Source organism: Dryobates pubescens, chromosome 3 (assembly GCF_014839835.1).
Source record: "Dryobates pubescens isolate bDryPub1 chromosome 3, bDryPub1.pri, whole genome shotgun sequence".
NCBI classification, from domain to species: Eukaryota; Metazoa; Chordata; class Aves; order Piciformes; family Picidae; genus Dryobates; species Dryobates pubescens.
This window is the reverse complement of record NC_071614.1, coordinates 6,738,869-6,766,681: the sequence shown is the minus strand read 5'-3', so window position 1 is coordinate 6,766,681 and position 27,813 is coordinate 6,738,869. Positions and strand designations below refer to the sequence as shown.

At 39.8% G+C, this 27,813-nt stretch overlaps 2 protein-coding genes across 3 annotated transcripts in view; both read left to right on the top strand.

Annotated features, from left to right (window-relative positions):
• The first annotated feature begins 1,474 nt into the window (after nucleotides 1-1,474).
• UBE2V2 (ubiquitin conjugating enzyme E2 V2) lies at nucleotides 1,475-24,179 on the top strand. Of its 2 annotated transcripts, XM_009903671.2 has the most exons (4): nucleotides 1,475-1,569; nucleotides 16,146-16,291; nucleotides 17,419-17,544; nucleotides 22,266-24,179. In XM_009903671.2, the coding sequence occupies exons 1-4, from the start codon at nucleotides 1,554-1,556 to the stop codon at nucleotides 22,410-22,412; spliced, it is 435 nt and encodes a 144-aa protein (XP_009901973.1). In that variant the 5' UTR covers nucleotides 1,475-1,553; the 3' UTR covers nucleotides 22,413-24,179. The 2 variants fall into 2 exon arrangements, with proteins under 2 accessions (XP_009901973.1, XP_054035595.1); XM_054179620.1 differs by lacking the exon at nucleotides 17,419-17,544.
• Nucleotides 24,180-26,763: 2,584 nt separating this feature from the next.
• The window catches only part of LOC128899905 (chloride channel protein A-like), a 78,032-nt gene continuing 76,982 nt past the window's right edge, over nucleotides 26,764-27,813 (top strand). The window contains 1 exon segment of the mRNA XM_054180135.1: nucleotides 26,764-26,786. Coding sequence (XP_054036110.1) covers nucleotides 26,764-26,786 — 23 coding nt within the window.

Below are 27,813 nucleotides of genomic sequence, written 5' to 3'. Positions count from 1 at the left end.
GTTGTGCTTAAATGAGTTACATAAGTTAGTTTTTCCTGTAAGAAAGGATTTGTTTGTAGTAAACTTACTGGAAGATACTCCCTGTGCTTGTTGTAGTCTGGGAAAGGGCAATTCCTTACTTATCAACACTTTATTACAAATCTTACTTAGAAAATCTCTCCGGAGGCGGGATGGAGCTTGGGGACCATCATCTGGCAACTCCGTGAAGGGTGTTTTTACAGCAGGAGGGCAAGCTGTGGAATCTGCACTGAAATCTTGGTTCTGTGAAATGCTTCATTTAGCTAAAAGTATCCCACAACATGATTGTAGTACACTGTGGGGTTTTTTTTCTGAGCTGAGCACACTGTGGCTGTTTTCTTACAATGGAGACAACATGATGTTAGACATTAACATTTAGTAAAGGTTTTGCTGTGATGATTACCATGATTATATTTTGAGGAAGCTGTAAGCAGGGTTTGTATTTTCAATGAGCAAGTGTGAGAAGTGACTGTTACCGTGTGGAAGTACTTGACTGTTTGGAAGAAAAGAAACTTACACCTTTGAATGTGCTCAGTTTCTACTTGTCAGGTACTTTTTCCTTTCAAGTTCAAAGTTGCAAAAAAATCCCCCATTTTTCCTAGTAAATGTCTCACAACATCAGAAGACTAAACCAAAATGGTTGTTACAGTCTTTCAGCACAGGGTTCCTCACCTAGGCCAGCCATGTTATGGTTTTCTCTCTTGTTCCCTCTTTTATCTTTATTTCCTGTTGTTGCAGTTAGCGTTAAGATAATGTGTTTCTGCTGTGAGCTGGGCCCTACACGTAGGGGGTGGGTATAGGCATGGACAGACTGTGAAACCTGCTGTGTGCTTTCACAGGGACTTGCAGAACACAAGTTGGCTTTGCTTTGGTAAGCCTAGAGGTGTTTCTACTGATGACTGCTCTACTCCTCCTGAACACAAGATCACTTGAAAAAAGAAAGGTGAATTCTTCTAACGAAGTCATGGTGCGGGCATGGGGTGGCCGCGGACAGGCAGGGTCTAGGGCGCTTGCAGGTAGCAGCACAGGCTGGGCAGATGCGCTCTGTGCTCCTGGCTTCAGTCAGGATTATACCGAGGACAAGGCTCGAGTAGCGGTCTCCGATGTCCCTTTTGCGCTCTGATCAAAGACTAGGCAAACAGGGACACTGGTGGCTCAAGACCACAGTGTTTCTGCAGGGAAGCCTTTAAGTACCGCGACCCGTTTTCAGCATCCTCGCTGTTTGCAGCGCAAGGCGCTGGCGACAGCGGAGCTCGAGATTGGCTCCCGGCGGCTGCTGGCTCGCTCCGGCTTGGCGGAGCTGCTGGAGCTCTCCTCGGCGGCGCTCGGGAAGGTACCCGCAGTGCGGACACTTCGGGGACCGGCACCCCAGGTGCCCCCGGCGCGGCTCAGGCCCCTCCCCCTCCGCTCGGCCCCGCCCCTCCGCTCCCGCTCTCCGGAGCTGCGGTTTGCCCGGCGGGAAGTGACGTGCTGCGTCAAGTGGAAGTGACGTGCGTCGCGTGCAGGCCCGGACCGGCGGGGGGGGTCTGGACAAGATGGCTGGATCCACAGGTCTGTGAGGGGGGCCCGGGGGGCCGTGGGCTAGTGGGGAAGGGCAGAGCGCTGGGCTGGTGCTCGGGAGGGACTCCTGCGAGGGCGGCGTGGGGGTCGTCTTCCTTGGGGAGGGGGAAGAGCTGCCTCTGACGGGAGAAAGCGGAGTGGGGAGGAGTTTTTCCTTCTGACAGGGGGAAAGGGGAGCTGCAGGGGCGCCCGGTCAGGTTCTCGTCCAGGCACGATCTCTCCCGCCTATAGGGCAGCTCTCTGAGTGCCTGGCCTAAGGGGTGAATGGTGGGAGAAAGGACTCCGGTTTGTATAATGAATGTAATGGGGTGCTGAAGAAGAGATTTTTTTTCTGCTTAGAGGAGTCGATAGATGCGTGTGCATATAGGGAAGCGAATAACCTGGTAAAAAAGCTGAGGAAAAAGACTTGTACTAAAGATTTCGAGTGCACACCAGAGTACTACCTGGTGAGTAGAGAAGTTGCAGTGTCTAAAATAAAGGATTGTCTCTTTCTTCTCTTGATGCAGGGGGAAAGGGATCAGGCCTGTGTTATGTTTGGTACTTCAGTTTGGAGGTGACTGCAGCACGTTGGAGAGGAGTAGTAAAAGCATCTTGCTGTCTTTCATGACAGCCATTGGAGCCAAAGGGTCTCTTACAGGCCATTAGAAGGGCAAAGAGCTGCAAGTTATCTCAGGAACCCCGTATCTATAACCAACACAGCACATGTTGAGTATTTGCATGGTAGAAAATTGTGGAAGGTGGTGGCTAAGAAAGGGGCAAGAATTGAAGTACTGAATACAGGATTTTAAAAAACACAGTTATATCATTTCAGTTTCATTTCATGACAGGTTTGAAATATAAAACCACCATTCCCCAGTGCAAAAAAATGAAGTCTTCAGGGCCTCATTTCCCCTTTTCTCACCTCTGAGACTTTTAAAATGGGATTGGCAAAGCTTAAGACAGAGGAATGGTTTGATCTCAGAGGCCAGTCTAGGGTGAAGGTTAGCCACTACCTTATTTCTTCTCCCAATACAATGGATGGTTGAGGGATTGAGTGTAAAACAAAACAGAAGAAACCCTTGTGTGTTGAAATTGGTCTTGTTATCTTATTGTTGATTATGTGAGGACTCTTTCAAGGTAGGGGATTCTTCTTCACTTTGTAACGTGACTTTGGGGATGTGGGGTTTACAGAGTGTAATTTGGTAAGATTGCAACAAACTGGAGCACAGAGCAGCTCTTGCAACTCTGGAAAAGCAGCCCAAAAATGTACATTATTGCCTGTGATAAACAGAGCTAGAATTGATTCAGCTGTGAAGGATTCCATTTTATTTTCTTAAAATGTACTTTGTTAAAATGTGCTTTCTGATGTCTTAAGTTTAAAAGGATTTTATTAGTAGTTTTATTGTGCAGCAACTCCCAGAGACTTCAGTTTCTCTCTGGGGTCTGGCCTGGCATTTCCTGTAATGCACAGGAAGTAGAGTTGGATTAGGTTGTGTGTATTGAGTGTTGGCATTGGGCATCACAGTCTATTCAGTCTCATTAGTGTAGACTTTCAGTTACTTTTCTTCCTACAGAGCATTGAACTCCAGTCAAAAGATATTTCTTCTCATAAACTTTCTTAGTTTTACTGCCATAAATGTTTTTTATGGTTTTAGGTGTGATAGTTTAAAATCTCCTGTATGCACATACTCGGTGTGGTTGGTTTTCTCTCAGAAATAATCCCACACCTGAAGTTTGAAAGAAGTAGGATATGTAGAAAACTATGTATAGGTGTGTCTGCTCCACATAAAGTGCTAGTTCTGCATGTATGCCTTGCTCAGGAAATGAAATAGTATAATGAAGTGAGCAGATAGAATCATCAGCTGGGAAAATTATTCAGGGCTTCTGAAGCAAAATACTTATTCCTGCAGAAAAGGTTCTTTTGGCTTTGTCTTGATGTATGCATAGATTATGGGGGCAAGGAGTGTTTATTTATGTATGTATAGGTGTTTATATATATTTTATATATGTATAAATGTAACAATTTAAGGTTTCACCAAGAGCTGCTCTTGCTAGGAAACTGCTATTCTCATTCATGGGGGAGGGAAAGGAATGGTTTGCTACAGCCATAAGATTTAACTCCACCTGGCTGTGTGAATGTAATCTGTGCTTGCTGTGAATTTCAACTTAATCCTTATTTATCTCAGGGAAAAAAAAAAAAAAGGAATGTTTTGGTTGCACAGAGTCCAGGAATGAAATTCTAGCCCCAAGGAGGTCAACAGCAAAATTTTACTAAGGTCAAATATTTTATTTTTATCCCAGAAATTCCTTTCATTGACTCACTAGTTCTTCAAACAATCATGTAAAAGATTACATGCTTTTAACAACAGATAATTTAGTTTGAAAATAGCTGTTCTTTAATGTGTGCTAAAGAAACTGTATGTGTGAGTGTTCTGTTGTTGTCTGAAAGTCTTACCTGCTTTCTAAAATCACCCATATGGACTAATTTTACATCTAGATATTGCATATCCTAGAAATGTACATTTGTGAGCTGCAATTGGATTGATATTTGATATTACAATTTCCCCTGCTTGTAGCTGGGCCTAGACTATTTGTGTAGGTACTACTGGGGAAATCCAAGTCAGTCTTTAAAGAAGAGCTGCTGTTGATACAATGAACTGATTTCATATTGGGTTGCTGGAGGTTCATTCTGTTAATTTCTTTGAAAATATAGAGCAGGAGACATAATTGAGCATAGTTTCAGATTAAAAGGAATAACTCAGCAAAGCATGCCAGTTAAAATCCTTTCTTTAACTTGAAACAGATCAATAACATCATCAAAATGGGTTAGTTCAGGAGTTATTTCTGCATTTCCATAATTTGTGTTTTGTTTGTGCATAGGTACAGCTTTCTAAAATGTGAATGTTTCTGAAAAGCAGTGATCATGTCAATAAGTGAATAGAATTCATGCTTGAAAAGATGAGAATGAAGGCAGCAATATCTATTGCTGTGTTCTGACTATGGGCTGATAAAGCTTTTGTCTCCTTTCTCTTCAACCCAGGGCTTCGGTAGCCTGGGGGAGGGTCATTAAGGCTTAAGTTAGTGAAAACTCCCTTGGGTTTGCTGGAACTGTGCACTCAGAGAAAAAAAAACAGTCAGCAATTACACGTGAGATTCCTGATTTACCTCTAGTTTGTAGTCACAAGCCACCTTTTCTGACTTAATGTTTTTGCAGGAGCTTAACTAGACCCCCAGACAAATGTTTCTTGTAAAATGCATACATCTCATTTCAAGATAATTCTAGTCTTTAGGGATGAATCTTCTTCTTTGTGTGACTTAAGTTGTCCATGGAAAAATCTTTCCCTTCTAATTTATTTATGATTGATTCCTTGAGTACAAATGGCCCAGTGCTCAGTGTTGGTGCCTTGTTTGCTGAACATTGTTTTTTACTTGTATTTGTAAAAATTTAGTGGTGATGATGAAAGCAATTCTCCATGTGCATGACTGCAGCTGTAAGGAAGACGATACTAGAAGTGAAGGGCTGGAAGTGGTCTTGAGTGGATTCAGTCTGACTCCCCAAGCTGTGAAGCAAGGACTGACTCTGTCTTGGTGATGATTGGTTTTGCTGTTGATTTGGTTTAAAGCTTTGGTTTTGTTTTTATTTTCCCCATAAAACTTTACATTGAAAAAGATTCCATAATGTGAAAGGGTTTTGTAATACTTTCCCTTTAAATCCTTTGAAATCCTTTATTCCAAATCAAGCTGATGTCTGTTCTATGTTTAGTGGGGTAGAGATTGATGTATCACCATACCCTTGTGTGGAGACTCTTAGAAACTAAGAGCTATTCAGGGGAGTAATAAAGGAATTTATTTGTAAGTGGTATGTGGAAGTAATGTTTTAAACACTGTTTTCCATACAGGAGATGGTGTAATTTAAGCTTTGTATATAGAACACTTGGGTGTTAAGTTCTGTGCAGGTGGGCTTTTCCCTTTGACACACTGGATGCCTCTTTCCTCCCTTGTGGAGGAAATAGTTGTCTATTTTTTATCTATTATGTTTTACCTTCAAGGATGTAGTACTGTCTTCCCTTTTGTCTATTATGCCTCCTTCATATTGTTCACTTACCCAGAACCTGTCCAAGAAGTTGGTTTAAAAGATGTTTAAAAATTTTACAGTCCTTAAAAGTTTGTTCTGTAAGCACGGACTTCTGCAAGTAATCAGAGAAAACAAAGGAAGTTAAATGCTGTGTTCCATGAGGCAGCAAGCACTCTGTGTGGGGCATTTTTCCATCCTGTCCTATGCACAGGGAGCTGCAACTGTGATTGTTCTGCCTACTTAAACATCTTGGCAAGCCACAAATAATTTAGCTGTGCTTCAGCTGGGTTGAGAACAATCTAGCTTACAAATTACTTTTAAACTATATATAGACCACCAAGTTCTTCCAACTTTGTGGCATATATAGGCAGGTTACTCAGTTTCCTCTCAAAACTTTGCCTGCACCATTTTCCTATCTTTCTTGCTTGTGTTACTCTGTCCTTAAATTCAAGCCCCAACTTCTTTCTTCCACAACAGCTATCCAGGAGTGTGTTCATAGGCTCAACACCTTATTTCTGAGACTCAAAAGTGGCCTACTTTGTAATTTCTATTTGTTTAAGAGTTTGTTTGAAGTTCATGGATGTTCTCAGGCATTGTATTAAAACCCATTACCTAAATTACTGTGTTAAATCCTGGATGAAGATACAACACACAGTTTCAGGAAGATAGGCCTTTCAGCAGTTGGAGGCAGATGGTCCACACTATAAATCTAAGCATAGATGAAAAGGCTTCTCATGTGGGAGAATTAGATTTCCAAGTCTCATGAGTGGAGCTTCATTACACACATATTTGTTAGGGTTTGTGTTGTACTTTGTGGAGGATTTTTCCAAAGGCACTGTTAAGCACACGCTGTGAAACTGTTCAGCCGTATTTTGTTGACAGACCTTTCCTCTTCTCTCTCTCTCCCTGCTCTTCTGTGGTTTTTCCTATACTATAGCTTGCAATTCATCCTGACCAAAACTTTACATGAAGTATTAGAGCAGCTTCAGCCACTCAAGTCGCTTAGACTCAGTGGCCCTGCTGTCTCAGCCAGCCTGTAGGAACCTCAGCAGGTCATGGAAAGACAAGAAAGTTCTATGGGGAAAACGTACAAAATAGTCTTCATTTAAGCTGTACTCAGAAGGGGGCTGCTATATGCTATCCTGTCCAAAAAAATTGTTTTTCTTTGTGTTTCTCATTTGGAAGACACTAATGAGCCATAATTCAAACAATATTTTGAATAAAATCAGTGCAGCAGTATAAAAACTTATGACTGTGAAGCTGTCAGACTGGTTCTGAATAACATGAGCTTCTGTTTTACAGCCTTTTCAAATATGTGTGGTGCTTTAAAGTACATGACTCAGATCAATTCTAGTTAGCTTTTTGGAACAAATGGAACCTTCAACACTTAGGCCTTCAGAGCTCTAAATTAACCCTGTATTTCAAAAGGATGTGAAGCTTCAATTAGATTACAAAACTGGCAGATTACATCTAATATCTGGATAGACTCAATATCCCTTTAAAAAAAATGTTTAACTTAGACATATTTAAACTGGCCAGAGGAAAAAAAAGAATTGCCTTTTCTTATTGCATTTGTGGCTATTCATAACTGGATAGTTAAGTGCATTTGCAGTTTGCATGAGTAAAAAAGATTTTCCCAATACATGTACAAATAATGTCCTTTACTCAGGATGCTGTTATGGTTTTAGTGCTCCCCCCTGCCAGTGTAATAATAAAATGTCTAGTTTTAACTATTCATTTAATTTAGAACTCTTTCAAGAAAAAAATTCTTAGCTTGCTTTCTTTTCACTGAAGTGGAATAGGGGATCAAATAAATATGAAGGAAGTCAGTGTTCAAAATAGGCTGAAATATGGCTGTTGCAAAACTACTGTAGGAATATAATTGAATGGCATTTCTTGTGACTAAATAGGTGCTGATTGGTGTGTTTGATTATTTCCAAAAGTGCTTATAACTGAAAAAATAACAATAGATCACATGATTATTCTTTTAAACATAGATAAAGGATCTTTGTGTTTCAGACTGTGGATAGGTGCTGAGTCATGTTGGAAAGGATCTTCATACAAATCTTAGAACAACTGTTTGCTAATCAATGACTTGTAACCTGTTTTAGACAGCTTTGCAGCTTTGCTAAACTAAATCCTTGATACTACTCTTGTTATCTGGGTCACACATTGTGTCCTTACTACTAAAGCAGACCTTGTGAAAGCCAGCTCATGACAGAGATACTGGCCTTTACTGGGTTCCTCCAGAGTACCACTTCTCTTGTCCCTTTATCTAGGGGGGGAAAAATAAAACGCAACAAAAAGGTAAAAAAGTCATCATACTTTAAGAGATAGCTTAAATGTGCGTTTGAAATCCTTTCCATCTCTGCCAACACAGTTTCAGGTTTAGAATGAAACTTGCAAAAATGGAGCTTGTTATACCTTCCCTTTAGCCTTTTTTTTTTTTTTGCCTTTATGTAAATTTATGCTTTTGATGGTGGGGTTGAATTGCACTAAACAAGTTTGAGGTTTGTTTGTTTGTGGGGTTATTTTTAGCTTTCAAGGAGAGGAATTGTAAAGGTTGTTTTGATAAAATCTTGACTCCTTAGACAAATCACAATATGGCTGGTGGGTTTTGAAGTGACAGATACCTTCTCTAAGCCCTTGTTACTGGCTTCCTGCCTTACATTGTTCTGCCCAAAATTGAAATAGTAATAAAATTTTGAATATTCCAAGCATCTCAGTGTGTCATTTTTCATAATACATATTGTTTCATACTAAAACCTTCAGGGAAACATGTAATACCTCATCTGTGTTTCATTCGGTGGTTGCTTATAAAGAGTTAACTCTTAAACCGTGGTCAGCCTCTGCATTTCCTCCCTTCACCAAAAGGGCCAGGATGTCAACTGAGAAGCTGTTTAGTCACTTAACGCTTTCATGGCTGTATGGATTTTCTTGTGGTTAGGTGCAATTGGATGTGCAGTGTCTGCTGTAACTGAACTCAGAGTTAATGTCTTGTTTATATAAAACCCCCTTGCTTTTAGACATAAACTAATTAATACTAGTGCAGATTTGTAAAATAGGTTTTAAGCAATTTACACCAATTTTCTATTGGCACCACAGTGTAGTTTAGTGGGTGTTATACCATAGTTTTTTATCAATGTAATAACTGGGGGTTGATTTTTTTTTTTTCTTTTTTATGAGGTATTTTAACTACTTTTGTGGGAGCTTTTCAAGGTTGGTTGTTCCTAAGAGTTTGCTTATGCCTTCACCGTTCTGTAATCTAACAACGTGTACATGTAGTGGAGTAAGCTTCTCCCATTGCAGTTTATATGAGCACCATTAGTAATTCTATGCTAGCAGCTGTACTCAAGGTGATCTTATCTGTATGAAAATGCAGAGATAGAGTGAAACAAACTGTAACTGTTACATCCTTGCTAACAAAGTTGATTTGAGTTGGAGTTTCTCTCAGGTGTGGCCTATACTGTGTTGCATGTATGCAGTCTTTAACTACTTTGTGCTTCTGCTCCCTGACATACATGTGATGATTCTTGCACTGTTTTACTGATGTTCCCTGCACAGCTTTAGGATGCATAGGGTGTTGTTGCTACATAAAAGATCAGGAAAGTGAAGAGGCCATTTGGAAGTGGGATTGCAGGAGATGGGGAATGGAGGTTTTGGTGAGGCATGAACTTTACTAAGAAGAAATGGTGCAGGGTGGGCAAAAACCTGCAGAGATTTGTGAGAAATGTCCATGGTTAAATTTAAGGTTAAAACTCAACAGAAAAATATTTTCCTGGGGGCCATTAACCATCACAGGAGGAGTCCTGTCCACAAGGTTTCAGTAAGTGAACATAAGCTGTCACTTACGTGGAGTAAGTAGAAATTATCACCAGTGTGGTTCTGAAAAAGAGTATTACTTTAGTTGGCTTTAATCAAAGGGTAGGTTTTAAGATGAAGGTTTATGAATTTCACACTCCTGTGACTGTTTCTTGGCTCCTGCTGGGAAATGTTCCTCAGCAAGTGGTGTGTCTTCTTTATGAAGAAAAACAAACCCAAAAAACTAATGAAATGCATACTTCAGCTTCAGTGTGGTTCAGAGAATTGCACCTGCTCCTTGAAGTCTTCCAACCTGTGTGCTTTTCAATTTATTTATTTTTTGATTAAATATTGTAAATGGCAAGTTACCCAGTTATAGAGCTCCTTGTGTAGTCAAACACATCATAGAATTGTAGAATGGTTTGGGTTGGAAGGGACCTTAAAGATTACTAGTTCCAACCCCCTTGCCACGGGCAGGGTCACTTTCCAGTAGACCAGATACAGTAGATACTGTAGTAAATGGTAGCACTGTGAATACATGGAGTTACCAGTTTGAATTTTGCTGAACTTACTGAAACTTGTCTGGAAAGCAGTTCAAAGAAGTGTTATGTTCCCATGATGCATAGAAAGCTGAAGTTTTAGTTACCAGGAGTATGTGCATCAGACCCACATCAGGAAGGGTCACTTGTCTCAGTGCAGGCTTCCTGTGTGTTCAGTAGTGCATGGTTGGGTTCATTCACAGACTTGAGTTCTGCAGCAACTGGATGCTTTCCTAGTTACTGAAAAAAAATGTATTGCTTTTCTCTGAAAATGTCTGTTTGCCTTGAACAAGAATGGTCTTGTTCTCTGGTTTGTTGGAAACAGTGCTTTTACTATGTGTAGTAATATTTGTGATTTTAAACCAGAAAGAAGTTCATTGTTGTATTGCTGTGTTCCACTACTAATAGTAGCAGTAGAGTTCTTTCTGGTAGCATTTCATGCCCTAGCCCTCTTTCCTCTCTTATTTTGTTGCTCCTGCCCATTTCAGGGCCTATTTGAGGCTTTGCTTTTTTCATGTTCTTTGTGAGTGTGTGCTGTCTTGTCATTGTCAGTACAGTATTTCAGTTTCTTGGTTTATTTTGTCCAGAGCAAGATGATTTTCAGTTGTTCAGGCTGAAAGGAACCTGTTATTTCCTATGTTTTTCTTTGGATTTTTTTTTCTCCCCTCCCTGCCCCAGGAGAAATTGTATTATGGCTTAGCATTTGTAAGGCTGACATCCCTCCCTCCTTCCCTGTCATTAAAAATACTTATTTTTCTGCCAGGCTGAAGCTGTTAGATGGGGTTTGAGATTTTTTTTTCAACATTGTTACTAAGCTAGACATAGTTTTTCAGTTTCCTTTAGTGGGAAGTCAGTGGATAAAAGATAACCTATACCTTCCAAATTGTTTATACTACAGACTCTTCCTGACATAGCTGTCTCAGTCAGGAAGAACAGCATCTCTGACAGCATCTCAGCTGTGTTCATGGGTAATTTACTAATAACTTGCTCTTGGGTCCATGATAACAATTATTTTTACAGCTGTGTTGGGGAGTGTGCTGTTAGAGTGGGGTGTGCTGGTGTAACTAATAAAAAGCTCCTGCTATGGATGTAACCATCAGGAGTGGGGGAAATCTTTAGGGAAGATTTAAAGAGAAACTGCACGTTGGTATGGATATTATAATAAGTTAAAAGGATGGTTGTGGCTTCTTTTCTAGCATGCCCTGTGGGATAGTAGTGTTCTTGCTTCTACTAATTTGGTGGATTAGAATGGGATGTCTGAAGTAACTTTGTATGTATGAAAGTAGAACTTCCTGCTTAATATAAGTCTGTATTTACTGATTCTGCTTCCCCCCCTCCCCCCGCCCCATTGTTCAGGGTACTACATTCACTGTTAATTTCACAGATTTCTAATAGCTAATACTTTGAGTAGTCTAGCTTCATGATTAAACTTCTAAATTAAAGATTATTGGTATATGTAAGCATGAGTGGATGTTGTTCAAGTGAAGGATGTTTATTTCAACTCTTTGTGAAAACTTGGTAAATACTGTCTGATAGCTCCTATATATGGTTTGGGGGAGTTCAGGAGGTGTTTGTAAAGTCCATAGTGAGGTAAATTTTGCAGATAAAGCAAAAAGAGGGTTGGGAGGAAGCTACTTTAGTTTTGTATTCAAGCTTGATGAGCCCAGCTGTGTTTCACATGGAGAGCTTTGGTCCATCATTGCAAATAGCTGTGCTGGATGCAGTGCTGGATGCAGCCTTTAATCACAGGCTCCTGAGCAGAGCTTACCACTCCTGCAGCTCTGCCACTGACAACATCCCATGACTGCTGTAATCCCCTTTGCTTGGAAGCAGGAGGTTTTAGCTGAGGGATGTCTGTAGGTAGGGAGTAAAAACAACCTGTCTGTACTTGAAGCCAGTGGAAGCGAGATAGTGGAATTGGGGAGAGTAACATTTGGCAGGACCATGGTGGGAAAAGGCTAGAGGCATTTCCCTCTTCAGTTTCCACTTCTTGTTCCTTGCACCTGAAATCTAGTAATGTACTGAAGAGTTGGCTGTCTTCTGAAAGTTCCTGTGGTTGATGAGCTGCAAACTGCAAGAGAAGGATATTGTTTCATTGTCTAGATTCTGTAAATGAAATGCTGGTTCTTACTGAGATTTTAAGGACTATTTCAAAGATTTTTAGCAAATATTTAATTAATTGTATTTTCTGGATTAGACATACACCCATAAGTTGTGTATGTACCATTAACATACAGTTTAGGTTGTGCCCTCTGGCATATGTTAAAAAAAAGGTGAGAATTTTTTGCTTCATACTAGGAGGAAACTTAATTTTCAGAATATCTAGACCATCATTACCTGATGGTGGTGTTTTACTGGAAAGAAGGTACAGTTTTGTACCCATGTTCTGTTCCTCTAGTGTGGTAGTTTAGCTGGGTAGATTATGTGAAGGTTATAGCATGACTGAAGCAAGCATGCAGCACAGTAGTGTGAGCCAGTGCATGAGTGGACTCTCAGGGCAGCATTAGCATTTAATTCCACTTCATTTTGCTGGTAGTTTCTAAGACACTAATTGTAAAGGTGGAGGAGTGGGGTTATCCACTGTGTTCATTTTTAAAGTGTCAGAAATCTATCACCAGTGGCTTTCTAATTAAATATTCAGTAGTGACTTCAACTGAGGTTTGAAGTCATGAGGATAAAAGATTAATCATGTCTGCCAGGGACATGGAAGCAGTTTTAGGCTTTATTTGGGTTTTTTTTCCTCTCTCTCCTTTTTTTTTGTTTCCTTCCCCCAAGGTAGGAAATAGTCACTTGGTTAATCCTTGGTTGCAAAAAGCTCTAGTAGACATTCATAATTAAGATGTGCACGAGTTGTTGCTCTGTCCCTCTGATGTCAGTTGACAAATTAGGGTGTGTATTTGGAAATAGGGTGGGGAGAGGTGCTTGTCCAGCTCTTAAATCTCAAATTGCATAAAAAGAAGGATCTTGCTCATTTCCTATGGACTCATAAATAAAGGAATGGAATGTTTGCAGAAGTGAACTAAGTATCGTAAATATAGAAGTGACCTTAAGAAATAGCGTGTTTATCTTGGTGTGATTTCTGGTGATCCCAACCCAAATGTAGGGTTCTGTAACTTTCTGAAACAGAACCTGTTAGAACGTATCTTTGGTCCTGTTTCAGTTGGGAACCAGAATTGTTCTCTTGGAGTTCTTTTATGGGTTGGAATCTCAGTGGGGAAAGGTGGTATGGGGTTTTGTTGGTTACTTCCTGTTTTGTTGGAGGATTTTTGTTAGTGTTTGCATGGGTTTTTTTGTTTGTTCGTAACAGTGAATGTTTTAACTCTTTTTAACTTGATAGCACTGTTTTGCTAACTAGTTCTAGCACTGATAGGACTGTTAGTGTGGGGAGCCTGGTGCTTGCTGACAGATGTTTTTGTCTCTTTTTAGAACAAATCTGAATAGTATTCTGGAGATGTTCTGGAGCGTTCCCAAGATCTTCACTGCTCCCTTTGGGCAGTTAGGGGAAATAGCAAGAACAGACAGCACAGTGGAAAAAAATGTGATAAACAGAGCAGTTAGTCATAAGGGGCTGTTAATTTCTGTCATCTCCTGCAATTTTGTGTGTGAGTACAGTTTTATGATATAGCTGTGCCAGTCCAATGGCTTTCTGCCACAAAAATCTCTCTTATCCCCACACCCCTGGTGTTGCAAAGGAGGGCACTGAAAGACACAGCAGTAAGCTCTGGCATTTGTTGATCTTCCTGGTCAATTCAGTTCATTAGCTAGTAGGATTTGGTTTTTGCCTGAAGGAAGAACAGTTTTTTTGCTAAATCAGTGTGCCAGCCTGGTTAGTAAAAGAGCACTAGAGTTTTGAGAAAAGATAAGGAACCTCTTCTCCTGTCAATGAGCAGTTGAGTCATCTCAGTTGCACTGAAAGGTGACAGCAGGTGATCAGAAATAAACTTAAGGCTTGTTTTCTGCCATCTTTGATGTGTTTTTAAAAGAGGTGAACTATCAATCAGAGCCACTGGAGAAGTCTAAAGTAATGGTTGGATACTGAAGAACATGGGGTTTGGGTTGTTGTTTGTGTGTGGGGGGTGTGTGTTTGTGGTTTTTGCTTTGTTTGAGACTCCATGTACCAGTCAGAAGCTATTCAGCCCTGTGGTGCAAAGCAAAAAGTTTAGTAGAAGTTTATCCTGCTGTTTTTATTTATTTTTAAAGATTAGCAATAGCCTTTTAGTGGCAGACTCTATTCCCAAGCTCATGTGAACCTGTGCACTGTAATGGGATGGAAGGGTGATTGTCACCTCTCATCCCTGATCTGAATAAAGTACCTAAATGTACAGATCTGATGTTAATAACAAGTCAAGAAGGGGACCAGAGCAATGTGTAAATGACTTTCAGTAAGGCTTTTTAAATCAATTGGTGCTACAGTATTGAGAAATGATCTGCCCCTTGGTGCACTGTGTTAGTACTTTCAGGTAATTACTTATGGGCTTTTATTTGTGCAAATAAGATTCCACAGTAATTTTTTAACTGTATGAAAACACTTTTACATCAAAGTTACCTGAGTTTTGCTGTCAAGGCTTCACTTTCATGCTAGTACTTGTCAGATCTTTATGAGCTGGGCTGGCTTGTTAAGCTGCCAGGAGACTAACCAGAATGTATAATTTCCTGCTCAGTTAGTAACCTGAAGTAGCTCGTTATGGGCTCAGATGAGTGACAGTATCAAAGCTGGAAGGAAGGTGAGGCTGTGTATGAGCGCTGTAATTTCCTTGCACTGTCCTGGTGCTGTGCTTTTTATACTTTTAGCTTGGAGTTTGGAGAACCTGGAGACATTTTTACAGTTCTCAGAAGCCTCTCCTTGGACTGTGTTCAAAAATTAAGAATTGGTTTAAACACTGTGTAAGACATACCATGGTTACACAAGATAACTTGAAGAGTTGCTGAAGGCTATGTTCTATACTGGTTCATAGGCATGTGTGGACTGCTCAGGTTATATGGTACTGGTCTCAATATCTTACAGAGAGACCTGTTGGAATACAGACTAGGGTCAAGTAAAGCCTGAAATCCCAGTGACTGAAAAACTGATATGGAAAAACAGTTTTCTTTGACTCTCATCTCTTTTTTACACACGCCCAGTGTTTATTTCTTGTTAACTTTGTATATACCTAGTCACAGGGGTTTATTACAGAGTACCTGGATTCTTCCAGTACAGGAAAGGATCTCTAGTAGAAATCATGGAAAGCACTGCAGCTGTAAGAAGCTATAAGTGGAAAAAAAAAATCTAAAAGCAGCTCTAAGAAAATGGGAGAGTTTTTGTAGTGTAATATTGCTACTACATTGTAGTGCATATTTTGAGATTAAAAGCATACCATGATTGCATGCACAAATGTTAATTAGCTTTGTTCCCTGCATCAGTGCTGAAATACCGTGTTAACTTCTGTGATGTACAGCAATTAAGCATCTAATTCTGTAATACCTATCAATATGTGACTGTTTTCATGTCTAATAATCAAAATCCAGTAATTAGCGTGCAGTAAGCAATTATTACTTGGCTCTCCTTAGAGGCAGTACATCTTCATGGTCTGTTGTGAATGTCATTATCTGTAACAGCCTAATTAGCGTTCCTGTGTTTGTTTTTTGTTTCTCTGTTAATCACTAGGTTAACAAATACTTGATTTCAAATTTGTTTTCAGATATTAAAGGTTTAGGGCTTTTTATTTTAATCAAATGAAATCAAGCAAAACAGTCTTCAGTTTATCTCTTGCCGTTTATTAAGGTAATTTGTGTTTAGTATTGCATCTCTGCTTCAGTGGAGGGAATTTGCCATATCAAGTTCACATGGATTCTGGTTGAGTAGAACTTGACAGGCTGTGAATTGATGTTTGAAATGTACCGGCTCTAAGCAGTACTGTGCTTGGGAAAGAATCTGAATTAACCCATCCCAAACTAAAGAGAACTCACTTCTCTTCTAGTTTGTACTGCTGCCACAGAGTAGCAACTAGTTTGCACTGAAGCAGTTAAATTACTTCAAAATAATTTTGAGTGCTGAATAAATTCATGCAGGAAATACTTGTTTGGCTCTGAAAGTATATTCAGCAGTTGCTAGTGCATAAGGTATAGAAACAATGAAATTGTTTACCTTTTGTTTAACATGAGCAGTAGTAATTACATTCTTCACTTCTCTCCAGTTAAAGTACCTCGTAATTTTCGCTTGTTGGAAGAACTAGAAGAAGGGCAGAAAGGAGTAGGTGATGGTACAGTAAGCTGGGGCCTTGAAGATGACGAGGACATGACACTCACCAGGTGGACAGGAATGATTATTGGGCCACCAAGGGTAAGTGTGATGAATAAAAGTACTCTTCCTAAGTTCGTAGGCAATACAAAACGGAACAAATAACTGAAAGTGTTGCTTTGATAAAATTTACACTGTAGCAGATATTATCAAATAGTGAGTGTAGCAGTCAACACATTTCAGTTGAATCATGCCTAAAGACCAAACAATTTTTAATTACCTCTAATAAAATACGTATTCAAGTTCAAATACTTTTGACCTTTAAGTTTTGTAGAATGTCATCTAGACTGACAACATCTGCAGGAGAGAAGTAATCATCTCTCACGTCTGACTATCAGCCCCATCAGATATGACTGGTCATATCTTCACTTGGCTTTTGTTCACATTTTCTCTTGAGTTAGTATGATGCAAAAGATTACCATGTAAATGAGAACTTCAAATGAGTATATTGTAAATAGCTCTAAGTTAGCATAAGTCTCTCACTGCTGACATAAGGTTACCCTCTTGTGTGTCCTTCAGTACTGCAGGGCTTATTGGAAGAACTATTCAAGACAAGAGCAAAGATGAGAACTTGGCTTCAGTGAAGATAATGTCTTCCAGAGTAACAGAGTTTCAGGGTTAGATTCAGTATGCTTCAAGCTCCTTTTGCAATTCAGAATTAGTTGAAACTTGCAGCAGGGTGTTTTCAACACCTGCATAACTGCGCTGAGCTCCCAGGGTTTTGGTGCATTTGAGAGAGAACCAATGAAAAATATAAGCCTCGTGGTGATATACTTTGGGTACTAGCTTCTGTAGTCTTACAAGTTTTGGAAAGAGCTTCCAGGGATGAGCTAACTAAAGTAGTGTCTACCTGACCCTTCCTTCAGAACTGTTTGTGATTGGTTTCTGGTTTCAACCTAAGGCAGATTCCTAACACATATTTGAAGAGAGTGATTGTTATGTAGGAGCCCATATGTTATACATTTATGCATATTCATGAGGTCATCACTGTATACAAAACAGTGGAGTATCAATCAGTAATCCAAGACCATCAGTTGACACATAAAGTCAACAGATTTGTAATTGTTTAGTGTTTCTTAATCTGTATTCCTCTTTCCTTTGCTGTATTGTGTTATTTATTAACATTCAGCTTTCAGTAAGATCCATTAGTCTGTCTTTTTGCTTTCTAGACAAACTATGAAAACAGAATATACAGTCTGAAAGTAGAGTGTGGACCTAAATACCCAGAAGCACCTCCTACAGTTAGATTTGTAACTAAAATTAATATGAATGGAATAAATAATTCCAATGGAATGGTAAGTTGAAATGATAAGATCAGCCATGTTGTTAATATGTGCTGTCAGTTATTTCTGTGAAAAACCAAGGTGAGGAGTATGCATGTTGGACACAGCTTTCATATTTCAATAGAAGTACTTGGTTTGAGTCAACTTTTGGTTGCCTGCTACTTCAAATCTTCAGGTATTTACAATATAATAGCAGTTCTTACTGGGTTATCATGGAGATGAACATTATTTGTAGTATTGAAGGAGTTGTTTCTTTTACATGAAGCTGAAGATTTAGTTTTGAAATGAAAAGAATTTATTTAAGCTGTGGGTAGGTATTTCCACTGTAATGCTCTAACAAAGGGGATTGGATTCATATTGTAACAGCAGTATGAAGAACTTGAGATTTTCCCATTAATTAAAAATGGAGGTTATTCCTGATGACTCTCACTCTGCTTGTACTAACTCACCTGTAGTGAACTGATGTGTTTTTATTTATACTGCTTTTATTCAAATCTAAGGTGATTCAGAGTGTCAGTCTTGCGATGAGAGATGGGTATGTGCTGGAATTACAGGGGTCCTAAGGAAGTTAGTCTCTTGCTGCCTTGTTAGTGGTGGTTCTCGGCCTTCTTAATGCAAAAGTGCCTTTGTGCTTTGCGTGAGAAGTGCCTGTGTGTCAAGGAATTTATCCATACTGACAGTCTGAGAGGCATTTTGATCTTTACCATCAGCGGCAGATCTTCAGGGATCCTGGAGATTGCTGTTTGATAAGCTTAGTGCAGGAAAGGAGATGGCTTCTTCAGGAGTACTTAATCTCAGAAGACTAAACTTAAGTGCTCTGAGTCACCCTATTAAATTGTCTGCATTTTTGTTATCTGCAAGGTGGTACTTGTGGTTTTCTGCATTTCAATTTGCCAGTCAAGTGACTGCATTTGTGTACAGAATTAAGGTACTAAGTCCAGAAAAGCTAGTCCAAGTACTTCTGTAGGGCTGGACAAAGTGTTGATGTACTGATGGCATCTCTGTTGTAAAACTGTATTTAAATTATCACTCTTAACGTTGCAGGGTCTTTTCTCATGGGTTTGTATATCCTCTGCTGATAAAACACAGGTGGCATTCTGACATGCTATTTATTTTCCCACGGTCTTTAGAGGATGTCTGATTTTTTGTGTGTCTGTAAGAGCCTTCTTCAGCAGTCTGTCCTGCAGGGTTTGCAGTCACTTCTATTCATTTAGATACCATTTACAACTGAAAATCCTTGTGTCCTTCAAACTCGCTTAGGACTGTCAGCTATAAACATGTAAACTGTTGTCCAGTTACTGTTTTGGATATGTTACTGTAAACTAAGCAGGTTGCTACTTATGAAAGGTACTGAGAACATTCCAAACACTAAACCAAACAATTTTACACAATGTTGCAAAGTAGTTAATTTTAATTGTTTAGGAAAAAAAAATACACACACTGCTTCTCTTCCTATTTAAGAACTTACAATTACAAACCTCCAGAAGAGTCTTCTGGCTGGAGTTTTTAGCTTCAGCTTTTATGTGACCTTGAAATTTCTCTGTCTCAGGATGTGAACTTGAATATTACTACATGTTGTGTGTTTTGAACCTGGTTTATGCCAGTCTTTCAAATACCTTGCTATTGTTCTTTATCAAGTGAAGATGGATTCTGAGCCAGAATCTTTGCTGCTGCAAGTTGTCATGAAAAGAGTCAGTGACTTGCAGAAAAGACTGGAGATGAACAGCAATGAAAATGTCATGTTGCAGCAGTCTTTACTCAGAAAACATGCATAACACTCTTCAAGCAGAGTTCACAGTCTGTGAGTTTGTCTTTACAAATTCCCAGCCAAGAAAGGAAAGCTGTAGGAGTGGTTAGGATCTCATGTTCCAGTACAGCCAGTGTATGTTGCATTGTTAAACAGCACTGGTGACTGTGTGCTGTAATTGAGGCAGATCTCCAGACCTGTGAGCCTAGAGAGGGAAAGTTGAGGAGAAGGAAGATGGTATGAAAGCAGAATTGCCAGCTTTTTTTCCTAGCCCTTTCTTGTTAACCCAGTCTTTATTTGAATGGATAATTGCATTAGTTTTCTTTCTCAAACCTACTGAAATCTGAACTTACCTTTTCCTTCTTATCCATGTGGGCTTCTAATGGTCTTCTAAACCAGTTTGTTATCATACGGGCTTCCATCACCAAGTGCATGTCTTTCTTGGTTGGGAATCTTCTGTTGCAATCATTACCTGTTCCTTGATAGTCATTTATTGTAGCTTCTTCCCCCCCATTTTTATCAGGAATATCATTTGGGGTTTTTTCGCTTGTTTGCGTTGTGGGGGTTTGGGATGTTGATGTTATGTAATGTGATCTCTCCTTCAGTAAAAAGTATTGTGATTCAGACTACCATGGGAAATTTTTAGAGTACTGCTCTGCCAAAGGGCTTAAACCAGAGTGTTCAGGAAGTATTCTCACATTTTGTTCTGTTTTGCTAAATTGAAGATGATGTCAGGTTACCTGTGGAGAAGTACCAACAAATGTGTGTCTGCCTGTGAGAGGGCAAAATAAGCTTGTAAGCATCTGCAGCTATTTGTTAAGTAAAGATGAGATCTGAGCCCTTGTTTCTTTTGTTGTCATGATACTTCACCACCACGAAGCTTTTCTTTGTTCTGTAGGACCCCATGAGGAAAGTGGTGCTCTTGTGCATTCCCCATGGCATTAGGATAGTTAGTATTCTAATTTTTGAAATCAAGTCATGGTGTTCTGCTTTACTGGGTACAGCTTGTTGACTAGATGCTCTGGAGCATCCTTCTTATATCCAGAAGGACTGTAGAAGAAGAAATCCGTAGGAGCTTAGTACCTCAGAGCAAAGCTTCAGGCTAAATGATGCCTTACTTAAGCTGCTACTTGATAGCTACTTGATACTTACCAGAATTTCTCAATGGTTTCATCTAGTAGTCTGCTTTGTAAGAAAAGAGAACCTGTTTTCCAGTTGCAGAGGTTATTTTGCTCTGATACTGCCTTATTGACCACATTACTTCTTTCTGAAGCGATAATTGGTTTAAAAGTAGTCCAGTAATTACAGCAATGGTCTGACCGTGGTCTAAAGCAATGCTACTTTCAAGACCTCTCTGTATTGGTTCATAAATACTTGTATTTATGTATTTTAAGTTGGCGTGCTTTTGCTGCATATGAGAGCTTTTATTTTGATGCTCATTTTCTTCCTAATCTATTAATGTTTGCAATAATTAAGTAATCTGACTGCCTTGCATACTGTGGCTTGATAATGTGCTGTCTTTGGCAGCTCTACTGGGGGGTGGTTCCTGACTTTGGGCAGGACACTATTTGTGTGAAGAGAAATGCTTATGCTGCTGAGCTGTGAATTTGATCAAAGATCCTGCTTAGGCACTTCTCTGCAAGATGATGTTTTAAACTAGGTGGGGTTTATCAGTTCAGGTCAGAAAGTAGCTCCCCATATATTTCATGGTTCACCTGAGTTAATAGGCAGTAGCACTGTTAAAGGTGCCCAAGGCAGCATGTTGGTAAACCTTGGCCTCAGTCTCCTCAGGCAGAAAGGTTTAGTCTCATCTCTGTGTCCTGAAGGTAGACAGCCTCACTTCAGACAATCTAGAACTAAAATATCTGTGTTAACATTCTGATTCCAGTGGTGGTGTTCTCTTTCAGATTGCCCTAATTAAGATGGGATAAGAAACTCCTTGATGTTTTGTGCTGCTTAAATCATAAAGCAGTGGTTTCCAGCACTTTTATAGCCATGTGGGCCACCTGTGCTACCCTGCCAATGGAATGCAGTAGCATGCAATAGTGTTCCTGCCCTGGGCCTGCTTTGCAGTTGCACAGCTGTAGGCCCCTCTGCCTTCTCAGGTTCCTCCTTGCAGAGGCTGTGTGGCCAGGACTTAGCTCTTGCCAAAACAGTTCCCAGGCTGACTTTCAATTGCTGACGTTCCTATGGCAACCTCCCTGTTATAATATAATTGTGTAAATTGTCCCACAGGTTTTATAAGCGCATAGGAGAAGTCCCATGTCCTTTCCTTTCAGTTCATATTCACATTGGTAAGTGATGTACAGTAATCTTCACAGCTCCGTAAGATGACTTAGTGTAAGAAGGATGTAGAGAACTAAGAAATGTCCAAACATTATGAATCAGTTACTTCAATGTTTCAGGCCATTTCTTAGTATATGCAGTGGCTCTTGATGTATCAGAAGCATCGTGTAACGTTGATGTGAAACAAATCGCTAACCACACTTGCAGCAAAGGATAAGTAAGGGAAAACTTCCTTTAGAAAGTTACTCTACAGACTCCTGTGTGGCAGGTTCTTTTAAAGAACTGAGGGAAACCCAAATGTACATATTGGGAGAATGAAGGTGATTGCCTTTTTTTTCTGTCTTTTTTTGTGTGGGATAATTTGAAATAAATTAATAAAGTTCATAAGAGATGGCTCCAGTTGTGCAGTGAATGGTTCGCTGATCCCCTCCTCCCCGTCCACCCCGTTCCTTCTCACCACTATTAGTGTCAGCACAGATGGAAGGGTCCACCTGCATGGATTTTATTGCAGAATCTGTATCTGTGTGTAAGTATATGAGTGTTTGGTTTAAAATATTTTATGACCACAGGGGCTTCATTCCCCAGAGAATGTGGCAGGGTGTGCTTGGACCCTTTCTTAGAACAATTAGGTCATTAGCAGCTATTTCTGTGGAGATGTTGACTTTTGCTGTCACTTAACAACTTTCTCTTCTTTTTCCAGGTGGATGCACGAAGCATACCAGTGTTAGCAAAATGGCAAAATTCTTATAGCATTAAAGTTGTACTTCAAGAGCTAAGACGTCTAATGATGTCCAAAGAAAATATGAAGCTTCCACAACCTCCAGAGGGACAAACTTACAACAATTAATTTTAGCCGATTCTCAAACTTCTGTCTTAAAACAACAACCTTCTACTCATGTTAATGTCTTGATTAAATCTCACAATGCAAACACCCACACATTAAAAGAATTTCAGCTGGTATACATGACCTGGACATTTGTAAGAATATATATAATATATGTATGCCCAATATGTTTTCAGGCACTATGGGAGAAAAAGGCAGCACAACTCTTTTTTTTCTTCTCTTATCCGAGGCACTGTCATTTAAGCATAAGCCTGAAATAGCCTAAAATTGGAATTCAGGTTTTACAAGATGAAAGCATGACAGAAAGTGTCAGGTTGCTGTGGAATAATATATGTTTCTGAAAATAATCTCTTGAGAAGGCAAAATATAAATGGCATGCTTTATCCATCTTGCTTAGTAAAAGAGCTGCAGTTCAATTTGTTTTGAGGTAGCAGGTACAAGTGAATACCGTTGCTCATCTTGTTTTAATTTCGCAAGGGTGTGGGTGCCGACTACTAGTAGTGTCACACAGTATGTTCAGGATTGTTTTGATACCTGTATTTATAAACTGGGGGGGATTCAGTTCTGTTAAGCAGCTCCTGTGTGTTACATGTATCGGACATGGCAAATATTTGTTTACAGTCTTTGTTCTAATAAACCATGCATTTAAGTTTTAGTGAAACAAAGGAAATGTATGGATATGTGATTGAGATTAAAGTTAGTCTTAAAATGTAAATAAAATGTGGAAAGTGTCTGAGGCTGTGCCATTTCTATAATAGTGATGTAATATATGTACAGTAACCTGCAGAAGTAGTGGAGAGCCAAACATAATGTTGCTGCTGATTTTACAGGCACCTTTTATTCTTGCCGCATTTGTATGCTTGGTTTCCTTGAGAGGTCGAGGCTATTCCGTTGTGGCAGGGGAGTAGGTTCTGTCATTTGCAGTGCAACCTCTGTAGACAGGCTTGCAGTGTATCTCTAGGGGAAAAAAAAGTTTTCAAAACCTACCCAAGCCCTAACAATCCCAAATTAAAACCAAACCCCCTTGGCCTACCCACCTGCCCTTCACCTCTCTCCAGATTCTTTTCAGAAATGAGCATAACTTTCACTTTGCTTACATGACCTCTGAGCAGTTTTCCGACCACATTTGCTGAAGTATGTCCTCCTACTCAATCTTTTGTCTTGCTTTTGCAGTGACTGCCTTGAGTCTTGCATTCTTCCATCTCTTCCTAAGTTTTTAAGTGTGTGGATTTCTTTTTTGTTTGGTTGGTTTTTGGTGAGTGTCTGTTGCACTTCTGCCTTTTCTGAATCACACAAAAAAAAGAAGCTTCAGGAAGCTTTAATAAAAATTACATCTGTGATACAGGTCGTCATATTTCCATCTGTGTTGCATCTGTCATGTCATGACATCACTGCCTTTGTAGCTAGAACTCTCTCTGCCTCTCCTGCAGTTGTCTGGCTTTTTCAATGTGTTCTGTCTGGTGAGTGCTCTGGTTTTAGTTCTGTTCCTGATTTCTGCTAAGTAGCTCATACCATCCTTTTGGAAATGATACCTCCCTCCCTCCCTCCCTATTTGGAGAATGCAAGCCTTTATTCATTTTGGTGAGAACATGTATCACTGGGAGCAAGTCAAGAGTTTACTTAGTGTTCTTTGGAAAAAGGGAGTATGATCAAAAGCTATCAACAGCCAGGTGACTTCCTTTGAGATGCCTTTGCCTGTTTCTGATGTAAAGAGAGAGCCTTTCAAAGCAATAAACTAGATGGGGTTGTTGCTTTTCTTTCTTCATATTTTTTTTTAAATCTTATTTTTAATGGAAAGGTTTAATCACTATTTGTCAGTTCATGCTTTTCCAGACCAATTGGACACTTCCAGAACTGGTGGATTTGTAGCTGGCAGCTACCTCCCGTCTGTATTTCTATAGCATGCAAATTGGGACGGTCCGGCTGGAGTGCATTGCAATATATTCCTCCTTGATTTCATTGGAATGCTTTTGATGCCATTAAGTATTTTCCCCCTTATGCTAACACTGCTCATCTATATTTAATCAATTAAAAGAATGGAACTGTACAGTTCTGAGATGTGAATTTTTGGGAGAATTTCAGCATGAACTATTGAGAGAATGAGCGACCATGACATGGTTGGCAAGATAAATTAAGAGACAGCATGAAAAGGGGCTGGCTGGTTGGTTGTATGTGGTTCAAACTGATCCCACAGTGGTTATTTTGCCTTGTTTGTAATCTCACCAATTGTATTTATGAAAATCTGTACACAGATTTTGCAGCAGGGGAAAAAAAAAGGGGGGGTTGGATGGTCTTGACCTGATGCCTGACACCAGGGTATGTAAAAATCGCCCTGCAGAGTTTTTAAGTGTGTTGGCTTTCTGTTTTGCCCATGGTGGAACGAGTCCAATTATGCTGCTTAAAGCTGAGAGCCTCCTTGAAACTCTTCTGTTACCTGAAGATGATTTTGAAGCACTGCTGCTTACTCTCCTCCAGAAAGGTTAAGTTGTTTTACAGGTATCCATGTCTGACCAGTGTGTGCTTAATTTGTTTTCTTTTGTCCTTGAAGTTTCTCTTAGGTAACCTAGTTAGATGCTAGAATCTGAGATTTATTTTAAGTTGTGTTGTGTTCTTTTGGCAAGATCTGACTTTACTGTTGTTAGCAAATGTGTGTGGGTTTTCCTTCTTCAAACTGTGTTTGTATGTCTTGCGAAGCAGAGCACTGCTTTTTAAGTGCAAAACTTCCAAATGCAATTTGAAATACTGCATTTGGGAATTCCTCTCACATTGGTGATCATCAACTGGGGTTTGAACTGGCTTTGTGCTCTGGAGCATTGGCCAAGTTCTTGTGTTGGGGGTTGTTCAAGGGAAGGATAAGTTTGCTACGAAACAAACCCAAAGATGGTATGATCCATGCTTTGTAAACTGAAGATAACAATGAGCAAGCCTCTGGAAATAATCCATGTTACAAACAATGTGCCTTACTCATTGGTAATAAAGTACATAAAACATTGCAAGGTGTGCACCTACCAACTGCCTTGATTGTGCTCATCTTCCTGAGAGCCAGCTGAGAATACTTGACATCCAGCAGGACAGTCAGGAATGAGTTCCTCAGCTGTTCAGAGAAATGAATAATGCACATTCCTCACAAATGTTACTGTATAGGGAATGCCTAAGGGAATATTTTATTGCATGCTATGACACTTGCTTAACTATAATAATAAACTGTATTGTTTAGACAAGTATTTGTGTTTTACATGGTTACTTGTATGGGAGTTTGTGGCCATGTACTTACTGTTTAGTAGTTTCTGAGACAAGAATGTAGAGCCTAAAACTATTACGCTTCCCTTACACTCTTTTGAAGCATCAGGTTCATTTAGCAGGCCACCTGGTGATCCTCCTGACAGGCAGGATGTCTCACTGCTGCTTGGTTCTATTCTGACCTCCAGTTTTTGAAAACTCAGCCAAATTGCCCCAGGTGAGGATGGACTCAACTGTTTGAGGAGGAGGATTAAAGTGGTATTGAGCAAATCTGACTCTCTTACTGTAACAACAACAACAAAGGTGACTTAAAACTGCTGCTGGTCTTTTATGGAAGTGAAATTCCAGATGGGAGTCAAGCAGCAGGACAAAATATGTTTTCTTTGTGATTTTTTTCCTAAATGTGACCAGAACTCTTGTGAAACCTGGAAAGATAACCTGAGGTGGGGAGGTATTGGAGGAACATGATGAATGCCTGGGGTCTTTGTTATTTAATAATGGTGAAACAGGGAAGGGGAAAAAAAAGCTTTGAAACTTGTGAATGCATCTGTGTCACCTAATGAGACAATTGTGGGAGAGGGTTTTCTTCTTTTACCTGTGTTGGTGATTGCATTTTCCCCTGAGGCTGTGTATTACACCTTTTCTGTTGCAGTCCCAACTGGTAGTAGGCTAAAATGATAGGAAGTATTGCCTGGAATGCTGAGAGTATGAAAATAATTGATACTGCTGTCATTAAAAAAAGCAATAAGGTACAAATGAACACATTTCACAGGCTGAGCTCAGTTTCCACAGGAATAAGAACTCCATTCAGTAGTTAAAATACCAGCTTCCTACACTACCTGGGTGTTCATGTGGTTTGTAATTTAGCGGTGTGTTTTTTTGCACTGAGTGGATGAATACCTCCAGTTCAAATGATGAACAGTTACAAATGAATGCACAAGGAATTCCCTTCTGTAAAACAGGGTTGCTTATATACCAGCTCTCAAGTAGCATTCCCTTAATCAGGCAGTTTGAAGGTTTTCAGTCCTTACCATTTAATATTAGGGATATACACACACACACACACACACACACACAAGTCCTTTCATTGTTTATACTAGTGCCAATTATATCAATGGATAACTTAGTGATGTTGAGGTAGTGCTTGAGATCTGGTGATGTAATACATGTGTTCTATACTGATTTATGGCTTACAACTGTTTCTTCACAGAACTCTCCCAAACTGCTTTGAGTCTATGCAGTGTGGATAAAAATGTAAATATGGTTTTGTAAGGTATAAACAATGCCATTTGGGATTTAAAAAAAAAAAATTCCAAACAATCTCTGTATTTGACTGGGAAATGCTGAAGGGCTTTGCAGACATAAGGGAGGTGTTTGTCAGCTGCTTTGTGCTGCTCCCACCCTGCTCACTCGTGAGGTGTCACCAGGTGTGCTGATTTAACACATTAGCTGTTACCATCTTGCATTATTACTGGTTTAATATTGCATTTTTAAGCATTGAGGAATGAGAAAGGGAGTGGGGAAAGGACCTTATTGCTCTCTACAACTACCTGAAGAGAGGTTGTAGACAGGCGGGGGCTGGTCTCTTCTCCCAGGCAACCACCACCAGAACAAGAGGACACAGTCTCAAGCTGCACCAGGGGAGGTTTAGACTGGATGTTAGGAAGAAATTCTTCATAGAGTGATTGGCCATTGGAATGTGCTGCCCAGGGAGGTGGTGGAGTCACCATCATTCGAGGTGTTTAGGAGGAGACTTGATAGGGTGCTTGGTGCCATGGTTTAGTTGATTAGATGGTGTTGGATGATAGGTTGGACACGATAATCTTGAAGGTCTCCAACTTGGTCCACCCTATTCCATCCTATTCCATTTTCCTCTGCAATTTGTACTGGTTTTAAAATTACTGGAAAAAGAAAACCCAACCCACCACCCAAAAACCTGATAGAGGTAAACACATCTGTTACCGACTTGACTTGAGAATAGACCATGAATTTTCTAGTTAGAATAGAATAGTTGTCCCAGGAATGAAAGCTGTTACAATTATGAGGGCAGCTCAAACAGCAGAGCTGTGAAGTTATCATGGAAATAAGGAAGTATTTCTTGCAGATCTGCCCAATGTCATGAAAATTGTGTTAATGTGGGAGAGAGGGTTGCAGAATGGCTTTG